We start from the raw sequence: 13,476 nt of genomic DNA, 5'->3' as shown, positions 1-13,476 counted from the left end.
ACACAGATAGAGGGAAATCTTGCCAAGGCAGATGATGCTATTATGCTTGATCAGTATGGTTTTGTGTCTGAAACAAATGCAACAAATCTGGTGAGTATCATTTCTGCTCTATGTACATTATATTTTTGTATTCAAAAAGGACACCAAGCAAAATAAAAGTTTAACATGTTAGGATATTCTTCATGAGTACACAATAGCTTTAATATTGCTTGCAGTTCTTATTGAATATGCTTTCCGGTATGGAAAATTGGTTCATTTAAAGCACCAATTTACAGTCAATTTACAAGTATGGCTCAAATGAGCAGCTGAGGGCAAATGAGACCGATATATTAGCTCCTTATCAGCAACAGCATTATTTAGCTCCTTATCAGCATTAGCTTAGATAATAAGTTGGATACTAATAGTAGAAGCCCACAATGGAAGACGAAGAGTCACCACTTATAATTTATTTTTGTCAATTTTGGGGATTTGAAGGGTCTCCAAACTGAAAACCCAATGATTTATCCAATCGAGTTTAATCCCTTGGACACCCGCTACTTATGTACAAAGGCAGTTGATAGTTATGATAAAATTAAGAATATATTGACATAAGTCTTACTTGGACATCCTCTACTTTTTAACGAAGGCACTTGATATTTATGATGAAATAAAGAGGATTATATTGACTTTAAGTCTTACTCATTATCAAATCACTCATTTTAGCTACTACAAATCAATATAGTGGCAACCAATTTTCTACTGACATTCTGAAGGGAACAGACGAGTCTTCAATCTTACTGAAAAATAAGGAACAGTATAACAAGAAAACCAATATTCTAACATCATCTTGATATATATCCGATCCCTGGCTGACCATCTGTGGTCTTCTTCTGTAATAATTTCATGTGCAAATAAAGATATATTTTAATCTTGTATCTGGTATGTATTGTCATCTCTATTATTAATCCAAGTATTTATTTTATCAGAGAGAACAATAAACATTTGACACCATTGCCTTAAAAGAAATTGGATCAGATTTGAGTGGTCCATGCCCTTAGATCCCAACATAGCAGCAAAAAATCGTTTGGGGAATAAATCGGCAAATCAAAAGTATAAGATTTTTTGAAAAAATCGGGTAAAAATCTGGAAAAAATGGGGAAAAAATCGAATTATTGAAAAACTATTAAAAAAAAAAAAATTAGTAAATTTAGAAATAATTTAAATAATTAAATTTGTTAATATTAAAATAAAACAATACTATATTACTTAAATTTAATTTTAAATATTTGAATTTGTTAAATTATTAAAATCTATATAAAAGTTTAAATAATTTATAATAAATTTAAAACATTAGTAAGTTTAAAATTAAATTTGTTAATATTAAAATAAAATAATACTATATTTCCTAAATTTGACTAACATTTGGATATGTCAAATTTCTTAAATTAATAGTTTATAAATTAAATTAAATATATTAAATTTTAATTTATTAAAAATAATGTTAAATTTTAATATTATTCTTAACAAAAAATTAATGTAAATGGAATAAAATTATAAACTCTATTATTAAAAATTGAAAAGAATTTTTTAATTCAATATTTGAATTTGTTAAATCTAATAAATTAATAATTTATAAATTAAAATCATTGTTAAAATCCTTAAAAAATAAATATATTAAAATATTAAATTAAATTTATTTATGGTTAATATTTTTAAAAAATTATTAAAAAAAATAATAAAATAAAATGTTAAATTTATTAATAAAACTCAATATAAATAAAATGAAGTTACAAAATCCATTAATAAAAATTAAAAGATATATCTAAAATTTTGTTAAAAGAAAAACATGAATCATAAATTTAGAAAACGAAAAAAGATAATTCTTATCGCCTAGAGTCCTTCCTCTTCGTGCAGACAACAGACAAGATTGCAGATGAAAAGATCGTGCCCTACCTGCAAAAGCTTTTGTAGGATTATGGAAACCACCCAAGAAGTCTCAAGGCGTCAAATTTCAAACTTTGCGGGCTGAACAAATTTGTTTAGGGCTTTCCTTGGATTTAAATACTTTTTTTGTGATTTTATATCGATGTAATGCACATCCCAAAACAAGCTTGCGCGCAGTCGTGGCTGAAAAATATAGTATGTCTAGGTTTATATAATTTTTTTGGCACTTTTTAGGGTTTTCTAGGGTTGCAGTTTGCAGCAAAGTGCAGCACGACTATTTGCAGTTTAAACACACTTGTAGTCGCAATTTCAACTCGATTTTTAACTGATTAATATGCAAAAAAATCATTGACTAGCGGTCAACGATTTTTTTGCGGAATCTGTGGTTTTTATAGGGAATAAGTCGTTGTCGGGTGCGATTCAATCAAAATAGCAATTAATTGGGTTTTTTTGCAATCTTTTGTTTCTATGGATCCCAATAAAGGTGAAAAGAGGTCACAAGGTGGTCAAGACCATGAGATTAGCTGATCTTAAAGGATCATTGAGCAAAGGGAATGGAGAAGAAGAATACAAGAAACACTTGAGGGAAATACATCTGTACAATTCCCAAGTTAGAGGCTTTCTCGAGAACATAGTCAAGTTGAAAACTCAAGACAACCTCCTCTAGATGAGGGAAGTTGGGAGACGGAGTCATTTTCCTTCATAGAATTCTATAAGAAGTTGAGCCAAGGGTGTATACAAGAAAATTTGAAGGTGTAACAAGTGTGTGGAAGGTTGAAGTTGAGGGAAGAATTGAGGATTCCTACATGGCTGAGGGTGCAAGAGGAGCGCCAAAATGTTTGAATCAAACTCTTGAGCAGGTAGATTCTAGGTGCTAGGTTTGCATCAAAATAAAACCATGGCAAGCCCTAGTGGAGAAAAGAAAAAGTTGCCCAAGTTTATAGGCAATGGATCAGAAAATCCTGTTAAGCATTGTAAGAATTGAGAAACAATTTGGACAGAAAATTGGCAAGATGATAAGGCAATTTAGCTAAGATCTTTTTCAACCACCTTGCAAGGCGTAGCAATTGAATGGTACACAAAAATTGACCAAGTCTCCATAAATACATTGGAGATATTAAAGATGGCTTTTGAAAAAGAGTTTAAATTGTGTTGTAATGATAATGAAATAGTAGCAACAATTTACAATACAAAACAAGGTAAGCATAAAAACACAAGCTTATAATCATAAAATTAAATAATTGCTGGTAAAATTGGAAATAGAACTAGCTGGCAATCTAAAAAAGCGATGGTACATTGAAGGTTTACCTGTCATTAAGAAAAAAGATGAATGTACCACCCTTGTCCTATTTAGAAGCCTACAATTGGGCGATGGACATAGAAAGTGAAGATAAAATGTTCTCGTGCAATAAAAGAGAAAATAGGAGGATGGAAGTTCTAATGTCATTAGTGACAATAAATTGAGAATGGTACAAGCACTTTTAAGGGACATGCTCTGAATAATGAAATAATTGAAGGCGACGAAAGAAATCAACAATGAAACTAATGAACTATGGTGTACTGATTACAAAGTTGAGATGCACAAAAGGTAGTTGTCCTAGAAAGATATTTTGTGAGATTCACCAAGTTATGGGTCATTCAACAAAGGAGTGCTCATATAATTTGAAGACTAGGAGTACACACGTACTCTTCACACAGGGAGAGTAGTTCATCATTCCATCGAAGCCACAAAATGCATCTCTATGTGGTTTATCTAAATCAAAGAGGAGGGCAAAATCAAATACAATATGATCCTAAAGGACGCCTTCTCATATAATGTTGACAATGTAGCGAATGGGGACATTTTGCAAGAGATTGCTAGCACAAGTAGAAAAAAGTAAATTCATTATTCAAATGGTGTGGACTTGGAGACAATGAAGACCCAAGATGTCCGAAGTAGAAGGCTAGCATCAACCTAATTGATGTTGACATGCAAAATGGAGTTCTAGTTGTTAGTTGTGCCCAAGAAAGGAAGGCTATGTACTTGGACCCACATAGGAAAAAAAAGGTTCCATGAAGCAAGGGATAAAGTGGAGAATGCTATAGATAATGAACGTCGCCACTCGAATGCAAATGCAAGTATGGTAACAAGTCAATTATAATCAATAAAAATATTACAAGGCAAGAACTTCAAACCATTGTACTGGTTAAAGTAGTGGATTTATTAGTACTTTGAAATGCTATTGTATCTGGGGAGAATGAGATGGTGCATGTTACGGCCCAATTGGAATTTGATGAGAATGAAGATCCAATAATCGAATCTCCACTATCGAGCAACCAAGTGATTGATCTAATGTTACTAACAATCAACATGATAATAGAAACTAGTGGTGGTGAATATGGAGATCCTTGGAAGGAATCTCACCAATACAATTGTTGATGGTGGCTTTGGCATGAACATACTTTTGGAAGACACTTGGTGAAGTCTTGGCAAGCCTTCCATTTGGCCCTGAACTTTTCAGCTAGTGGGTGTAGGTGAACAAGGTATTAAGGTATGTGGAGTTTTAATGGGACAAAAGGTAATAATTGGAACCCAAGCATTTTCGTTTAACTTTGTGGTCACGGTACAATGCATTGTTGGGTTGGGGTTGGTTGGTAGTAGCTAAAGCTGATCACAATTGGGGAAAATAATACAATGTCCATTGAAAACAAGGGTTAGAAGTATGCAATTGATTTAAAGAACCAAGCTATCAATGAGCAAGTAGCTTCCTCGGATTTGTCAAATTTGGACTTTGGGGAAGAATGGACAAAGAATCAAAAGGTTTAATGGAACTGAATGATGAAGGAATTTTCTGTTAGGGTTTCAAGCAGATCCGAAGCAAATATGAAGTAACAATTATATGCAGATTTAAATACAAAAGATAAAGAAATAAAATAGGACACGAATAACACAGAGATTTAACGTGGTTCACCCAAAATGGGTTACGTCCACCATACACAGTCGTCCAATCTTTCTTATTATCCAGCAAAAACAGTACATCAACCTTACAATGCTTTAAGCATCCCAGCCACTTATAACATGTGTTTTTAGGGCAAAAACAAAGTCGGCCTTTTTAGGGTTTTTATTACAATGTTGGTTTTCATCAAAAAAATACCCAAATTTTTTTTTTCTTGGGGGCTCCCACCCTCGAACCCCCACTTTTCTCGGGCTGCCGCTCTCGAACCCTTGCCCGGGGCTCGGCCCCGGACCCCGGCAAGGATACGTGCTGAGTGTACAGTACTTTGCTGATCAGTCGCCACATTTCAACATTTTCTAGTTGCAGTCATGTTCAGAGGATGAAACAAATTCTCTCTATGGTCTATTTCATTGGCAAATGGAAGATTGAGGTATTTCTGTCGACTTGTAATTTTCTTGAAGTTACAACTCAGTGAAGAGCAACCAATGAAAGTATGGAAAATTATGGATGATATTTTTGAGAGTACTAAGAGCAAAATATTTAACATGGAGCATACAAATATTGGTCAAGTCAAATCAATTTCACTGGACATTTACACAAAAAGAAAAAGAAAAGTAGAAAATAAAGAAATAGTAAGGGTAAAATATTATTCAGCAATTGAAGGAGAAAATAATGAAAGATTTGATTAAATTAAAAGCCCCATTACACAGCTTGATTATATTAAATGGTTAGATTATATTATACGACCATACATTTTCTACCTTGTACAACTACCAAGGCAATTGATTTTTTTTAAACATCAAGTGAAAAAGGAAAAAGAAATGCATCATAGGATATCATTTAGTGCATCGAGAGTCTTTCCACATCGTACAACCGCCCTCACATATCCTCATTATATGGCACACCATATGACTATCATTTTTCATTCTGTGATTCACAGTGTGCTGCATGCAACCTCGTATCATTCAAGAATCTTTGGCGTTCGATATGTGGTCCTTGATGCATCTGCTTTGTTGTCTTTGAAATGCAGATCACTACTCTCCAACTCTCATACAATGATTATTTTGTACCTTCATCTCCATTAGAGACATCTCCCTTCATATCAAATAGTCACCACCTTAGAAACAAGTCACACCTCTTGGAGGAATAATTACTAATCATTATTTTAAAGTCTTGTTTAATAATACAAATCATACCACTTGAAAACTTATTAAAATTGCACCTTTTGGAGAGTAACTAAGATCACACCCTTTAGAAGGAATCGCTGGCTTTAATAAAGCTTAGTTTTATTGGTAAATTGAATTACACCTTTTAGTTTTATGTTTACTTTAAATGAATCACTGCCTTTTCTGTTTTGTATTTTTCTTCTGTCTTTTTCTTATTTTTGTTTCTTTTTTCTGTTTCTTTTGTATAAACAGATCTTGTCTAAATCACCTTTGCTGCATTTAGTTTACTGTCATATGAGGCGGTTTTGTCAAACATAGAACTGATGCTGCTGTTATTATAACTGCCATCTTTATCATGGCGTATATTAATCGTTGCTTCTGATCACTCCTTGCTAATAGAGATTGATGTCTTAACATAATTTTATTCCGTCCATAATCTTGCATCGTCTATGTCACTTGGAAAACATTCAAATCCGCTAGGGGTAACAGCGAACATGATTTTTCTCCCACATGCTCTATGTAAACATGTATGCCATATCGTAGCCCACAGATTGGATCAGACTTCAACCTATCCATGTGCTCTTCTGCTGTTTCACCACAAAATCCTGATAGGATTGTCCAAAACCTCACTGCCTGAACCAAGATAGTTCTAGTACTGATCCAGATTTCGTTTTTTCTTGGAAATGTTGGCGGCATATTGTATGCATGGGAATAATAAGTGATTAAGTAATTAGGAAGTACTTTGTTTAGTGATGTAACTGAGGGTAGATAGTTAAGGGTGCGACGGCACCCCCTCGGTACCTTTATATACCATGTGATGCAACTTGCCATTATGACGATTATGAATGGAATGGTGTCTTTTCTGTTGGCTAGCAATTGACATACATTGTGTAACTTAATATATTATGACTGTGTTTATTTGAAATCTATGGCATTACTGTTCTTTGTTATGTATTCTCTCTGCATGCATTAAACTGTTCGCCCAGAGGGCAAACAGGAAACATCATAGAGTTCAATGTACTCAATCCCAAGAATATGTGTTGGCTAGATGCCATGACTAGATCCAAGATATTATTGGCTTTGTTCAATCTGCTCCTTGCATATATTAACATCATGTATTAACGATTTCCAACAATCGCTTTGACATCAATGATAACAAACCTTGCAAATAATCTCCTCATTCTTTCTTTGACATTAATGATAGCAGTCCTCATTAACATGCATAGGACATCAATGACAATATTTTCAATACGTTCACCTCCCTGCCTCAGTGTATTGTGGTGGCGTTCACTGCACTATGTTCCCATGCATTATGGCCACTCATTTTGTGCGTTGTATAGCAACCTTCCTTTAATTGGTGATCTCCCTGGTACTTAATATGACTGAAATCTTCTGCTCATATCGTATGACATATTGTGGACAACATCTAGAAAGTACCTTGTCAAATCGTACAACCTGTTCACCGTAAGAATTCATCCTCTCATCATAACGTATGGCAGCGTTATAATCTGTTCATCATACGACATTAGGCATCCTTTGTCATCATACAACGTCTAACATCCTTACAGCATATGCCATCATCTCCTCATTGTACGGCTCATCATTAGGCAAATACAATCCTTCATTGCACGACAAAACTCAAACATAGTATGGCAGTGTTCTTAGGCGGTCAATCACACTGTATGTCATCTTGGGTAGAGGATGCAGCAAACAATTCAATTCCTGGTTGAACATCATATGTTGACAAAACCCTCTAAATCTCTAGTTTTTGGCTTCGCCGACATTGCCTTTTGCCTCTTAGAAAATCACGAAAATGATGTGCACCATGAAAATCCTTGTGGTTTTGAAGGTCTAAATTTGAGCTGCCCCTTGACCCATATTGCACTCATTTGATTTGCATACTCTACAAGTCTGAGTTTGCAATGTACACTTTCAATTTCATGTACAAGTCTTCATCTATAATATCGTCATTAATCTTCCCTAATATTACATGATGTTTGCTTGCCATCTAGAAGATGATTTTTTCTTTTTTAGGGCGATGATGTAGTCAGCGTACAATGTCTAATTATGTTTCTAGAATATTATTTTTCCGGCTATGTATTAATTGTTCATATAAAGTGTTGGTGTCAGATAGTTATAAATGTCGGTTGGTTGCTGGTTGTGTTCCTCTTGGCAACCGTTAGGTGCTTTGAATAGATTGTGTATCGTCGAGGACAGAAGTATGTTCTAGTCGGATCAACTTCATTCCTTGGCTGATCATCTCCAGTCTTCTGTAATAGTTTCATGGGCGAATAAAGATATATTTTACTCCTGTGTCAGGTATGCATTGTTATCTCTATTATTAATTCATGTATTTATTTTATCAAAGAGTGCAGTAAACAGATGTACTAATAAGCCTTATGCCCTTGCCTGAGAAACAAACGATAGGCAATTACTTAGGCTTTTTTGCAATATATGTTCAAACCTTAAAGAGTTGTATATATTGTAAAAAACTAAAGGTCATGTCCTTAGGTTCTAGGATTTTGTTTTATTTTTTGTAACAGGGAGCTTCCCCCTCTGATTTGAAAAGAGGTTTATCCTCACATGCTGTTTTGTTTTATGTTGCACCAAGAGGTGCAAATCAAAATGCTAACAAATTGCAAAACTCATTAGCTTTTAAATAGAATCTGAAGTTCTGTCTAATAATGAATATAGTCGCTGCTCGAGTATTTTATCTAACCCACAGACTATTGGCCGACTTTATGTTGTTTATTTGTATTTCAAAGGTTTTAACTTTTATGATATTACCATATTAAAATTACTTTAATAGGAATCTATGTGAATAACTATAATCTGATTTATTTACAAAATTAACATAGCCATGAAATATTGCAGTTTTTAGTAAAGAAAGGGCGAGTACACACACCACGAGCTGATCACTGCTTACCAGGGATAACTCGAGCAACAGTAAATGGATCTTGATTCTTATTTTCTTTTTTTTATTATCATTATTTTTAAAAAATTTGGGCATTAAAGTTCTTAGGTTTGTTAAAGGACTCGCTTCATCTGCCCTTTTCTTCCTTTTTCCAATGGTTGGATTTCCAACAAACTAAGAATAGATTTTGATCTATATAGGATTGTTTCAGGTTAAGTATTTTACTATTCCTACATATGATGTGTATGAGAAATATTTCCATGACATGTTTTACTTCTATCCTGATGTAGGTGATTGATCTTGTGAAAAGCGAAGGAATATATCTAGAAGAGCGTCAAATAAGCCTATCAGAATTCCATACTGCAGATGAGGTATCTGTATTTCATTGTTCTACTAAACTTTTACAAAGTTGGGGTAAATTATTACTAGCTTGTATTTGCAATAGGCTATTTCTCCTTCAATTTTCGAAAGTGTTTGCCAATTCAAATAAAGTGTTGCTTATAGCAGAATAAAACCTGCAGTCAAGGGCATAGTGCAGTGGCTGTTTGGTTGGTCACGTAGGTTTAAATCCCTGCTGGGTTGGATTGCTTGTGGACCTTGTGCACTTGCTGAGCATCTGTGCTTGCAGATTTGGGTCTTGAAGTACATGCCATACATGCCTGATAACTAGATCCCTGTTTGTGTCCATGAGGCCATGCTCCTAGAATTTAATCAAAAGATAAATAAATAAAACCCGCTATAAAAAAATTCTTTTTTTTTTCCTAAAAAAATATAGGGTCTCAAGAAAATTGGAATTCCCTTTGCAAAATTTTCTGCTAAATTATAGAAACATCGACATGTGATGTTAATAAATGTTTGCCACTAGTCGCAATTCTCTAAAATATATTTTAACTCATAGTTTCTATGGTAAGTTGAAACTTGAAACTGATAGGAGGCTCACTGTTTAGTATTAGTAAATCAAAGCTGGGAATTCTTATCCTCTGCAATATGGGACGGTTCACTAAATTATTAAATAATTGTGTAGAAGTTTGGACTTGGTGTTAGTGCACTTAGTTTCTCCTTTTGCAACTGTTTTTGTAGAAACTAACTCTGATTGTATTATACTTGTGTAAAAGTTTGGTCTTGGTGTTAGTGCGTTATTTTATTATATTCTTTTCTCATGCAAGGATTTCCTTTCACTACTTTTCTTTGTTTGTACCTTTGAGTTCTACTGACTTAATTTGGCCATTTATGAACTTCAATAATGTTTCCTATGGTATGTATATTTGTTATTTTCTTGATTTCTGAAATACATCCTCTCTGCAGGTCTGGACAGCTGGTACAATGGGAGAACTTACTCCGGTAAGCTAGTTTGTTTTCTCCCTTTTGCCAAGCCAGACATGCATGTTTATGTTTCAAATTCTGACGGTAATGGAAGATCTTATCTATATCCAACTTGGGGTCTTGTATTTTTTTGAAACAGGTATTGAAAATTGATGGCCGTACTATTGGAGATGGAAAAGTAGGGCCTGTAATTCTAAGATTACAACAAGTATACCAAAAGATGACCGATTCTGGAGTTCCAATACCTGAATAGTGCAAGAGTGAAGTGCATGTAAGGAAGCTTCTGTTGTGTATGTTGTGTTATTGCCATTGTATAAGTTATAATAAAAAGAGAGCATAAATTAATAAAAGTGGCGTTAGTCCTATGTTATAGTGTACACTTAATTGTGAGCTCACTTAATTTTCATGTTTGAAGGAAGTTGTTGATGGCCATGTTAGATTCTATTATGTTGTCATTGTATAAGTCAGAATTAAAGGAAAGCACAAATTAAAAATAGTGACGTTAGTCCTATGTTATGGTGTACACTTAGATTGTGAGTTCACTTAATTTTCATGTTTGAAGGAAGTTGTTGATGGCCATGTTTTTAGATTCTATTATGTGATTCTAGCCTGATTGGAGGCCACGTATATCATATTGGAAAATAATTGAGACAATCCATTGCTGTACCTTTTGTATGGTATGATGGTTATATTCACAATGTAGAGTGGGTAGCAGGTAATACGTTTATAATTTTCTGTATATATTCATGTCTTATTTCTATTGCAGTCCATATTGTTAAGCAGTTGTAACATTAACCAACTTTATCATGATATCAATTGTTCTGCAGAGTCTAGTTGATGGCTACAATTGACAACAAAATCCTTTGCATTTGAACTAGGGCTCACTGTACGGCATTGTTGTAAGGATGGATAAAGCTAGACTTATTTTCAATCACGCCCATAAATTTGGTTTCATTGTAACAACCATCCCTAATTTTTTGTTTTTGGTTTTTTGGCTATATGATTTGACAACATAAACATGCAAGATAGAATAACACTGCTATATTGAACTATTATTAAATTTCAGAATCCTTGTAACTTCTGTTACACTTTCTTTGTTGGAAAATCATTACAAGCCAATACATGAAACTAAAATGCCAATAAGATGTTCAATGTTAAATACTTCATACGGTGAGTCAAGAAGGACGAGGACAGATCAGTATACATGAATCTTTGATCCTTCTTCAGGACTGTTACACGAGTGGAAATATTGCTGCAGGTCTGTCATACGGTTATAGTCACTTCTAGATGTTTCGAGTGACCACTCCAAATTGTCTTCAAACTGAGTCAATTTAATGCCAAATCACCTACAAATGTTAACAAAGGTTGAAGTGCCTCTCTTAATTGAAATATCCTCTACTTGGATATTGTTAACATACATGCAATTTTTTTGATTTTTCACTCACATACATTATGTCAAAGTGTTGTTGGTATGCAGCTAGTTAGATTGTGTTTATGCAATTTTGTTGAGGAATATGATCATAGTATGAAATCCAAAGATTCAATATTGAAAAAACACAAGGTTATTGCATTGACAATTCTTCCTTCTATCCTATCCACTATTGATACAAAATACATATACTTAGAAATTACATCAGCAATAATTTCATTAAATAAAGCATCAATATTTTACATTCAAAATGTTCAACCTGCTTGAGCTACTTGACGTGCTTTACTTGCGTGAGTTGCTTGCAAGTTTGTTGTTAGAAATTAAGATCTTAGGATACTAATCATTATAAACAAGATATAAAATAAATGCATTAATAATCATTCACCATAAATTAACACATTACAAAAGATATACATGTTGAACACAAAGTACCACTCACAACACCAGATTTACGAGGAAAACCCAATATGGGAAAAACTTGGTGAGAAAAGTTGTTGAAGTCTACTGCTCCAATCTAGATTCATAGAAATAACATAGATTTACAAAGTGTTTAGGGCACCAACCCAAGGAGCACCAACCCCTGCACCAAGCTCCGACTTGGTGATGTATAATGAAATACTATTTGAGTGCAATTAAGGCTTCTTATTGCAAATGAATTTTGCAGTTCTTAAATCAATTAACTCTCTGTTATCTCTCTCTCCTCACACAGTCTCTCAATACATTGTGTCACATTGGGATGCTGCCTGCTCTACCACGCCTCACCAGTTAGACTCAACTGCTCGACTATGAAACTACTGGTAGAGTCCTCTTACCGGTCTACTTGCTTACTCACATTGTAACTTGATTGAAACCCCTTCTCAAGTTTTCTACTTCCAACTCCTCTCAACACTTCTTTCTTCACTGCAACATCATCACATTCTGTTTATTGCTCCATTTTCTTATTAGATGATTTCCTGCCAAACACAATTCAAAAACCAAGCGGTTAGGGTTTCTTCAGCATCCTCAAGGCAAATCAAATCCAATCAGATCTTGCAAGATCTGATCATCTTGAAGTTCATCAGTTCATCTCCGTCATTTCCGTGCCTTTTAAGATACGTTTTTTTTGTTTTGTTTTTTTATTATTATTGTTATTTCAGACAAGGGAAACACGATCCTTCATATAGATTTACATCTGTCAAATTGCTATTAATGCCTCTGTTGTTTCCTTCTCGAGGTATTCTTTCAATCCAATCTTCTTGCTTCGATTCAAGCGCCAACTACTTCCCTGATCTTCCTTTGTCATTCTTTCTTCCTCGAGCCACAATCAGTCTGATGCAATCCCTTGATTTGCGGTTCATTAATAGCGAATATCTGTTTCATTGACTTTGTGGATGAAGCTTCACCAACCACAGCCTACTTGCCACCTCAGCTTCACACTAATCAAGACACGGCCTTCCAAAGTTCAGTCGGTCCGACAAGCACATACCCGTAAAACCCTTTGTCAGTAGAGTGTTCTTCACTTGTTGACCGGTATAGCATCCTGTATCGGTTGCACATCTTAACATTCTGCCTCTTCATCATTAACCAAGCAACCATCTACCATGCTCAATCTCCACCGATTGACATCAATGACAACTAAGTGCCAAACTGCCAACAATCTCCCCCTTTGGCATTGATGTCAATTTCTCAAAGTCCACCCCATATCGGTACATTTCTCCCCCTTTGACATAAATGACAAAGGGTACTTGCACACTCCCCCTTTGATACACAATGCTCTGCTTGAGCCACACAAACTTTCCAAGGCAA

General features: G+C 34.4%; 1 protein-coding gene across 4 annotated transcripts in view; it reads left to right on the top strand.

Annotated features, from left to right (window-relative positions):
• LOC131042460 (branched-chain-amino-acid aminotransferase-like protein 2) overlaps nt 1–11,679 on the top strand; it is a 243,702-nt gene extending 232,023 nt beyond the window's left edge. For 2 of the 4 annotated variants that reach the window (XM_057975742.2, XM_057975740.2), the window contains 5 exons: nt 7–90; nt 8,900–8,971; nt 9,230–9,310; nt 10,245–10,280; nt 10,402–10,823. In XM_057975742.2, coding sequence (XP_057831725.1) covers nt 7–90; nt 8,900–8,971; nt 9,230–9,310; nt 10,245–10,280; nt 10,402–10,515 — 387 coding nt within the window. In that variant the 3' untranslated portion in view covers nt 10,516–10,823. Of the gene's footprint in view, nt 1–6; nt 91–8,899; nt 8,972–9,229; nt 9,311–10,244; nt 10,281–10,401; nt 10,824–11,089 lie in introns of those variants that run through there. The other 2 variants (XM_057975741.2, XM_057975743.2) reach the window with 2 other exon arrangements.
• The last annotated feature ends 1,797 nt before the right edge of the window (nt 11,680–13,476 follow it).

The sequence above is a fragment of the Cryptomeria japonica genome, chromosome 1 (assembly GCF_030272615.1).
Source record: "Cryptomeria japonica chromosome 1, Sugi_1.0, whole genome shotgun sequence".
Classification (NCBI taxonomy): domain Eukaryota; kingdom Viridiplantae; phylum Streptophyta; class Pinopsida; order Cupressales; family Cupressaceae; genus Cryptomeria; species Cryptomeria japonica.
Note: the sequence above shows the minus strand (reverse complement) of the source record. Positions and strands in the feature narration are given on the sequence as shown.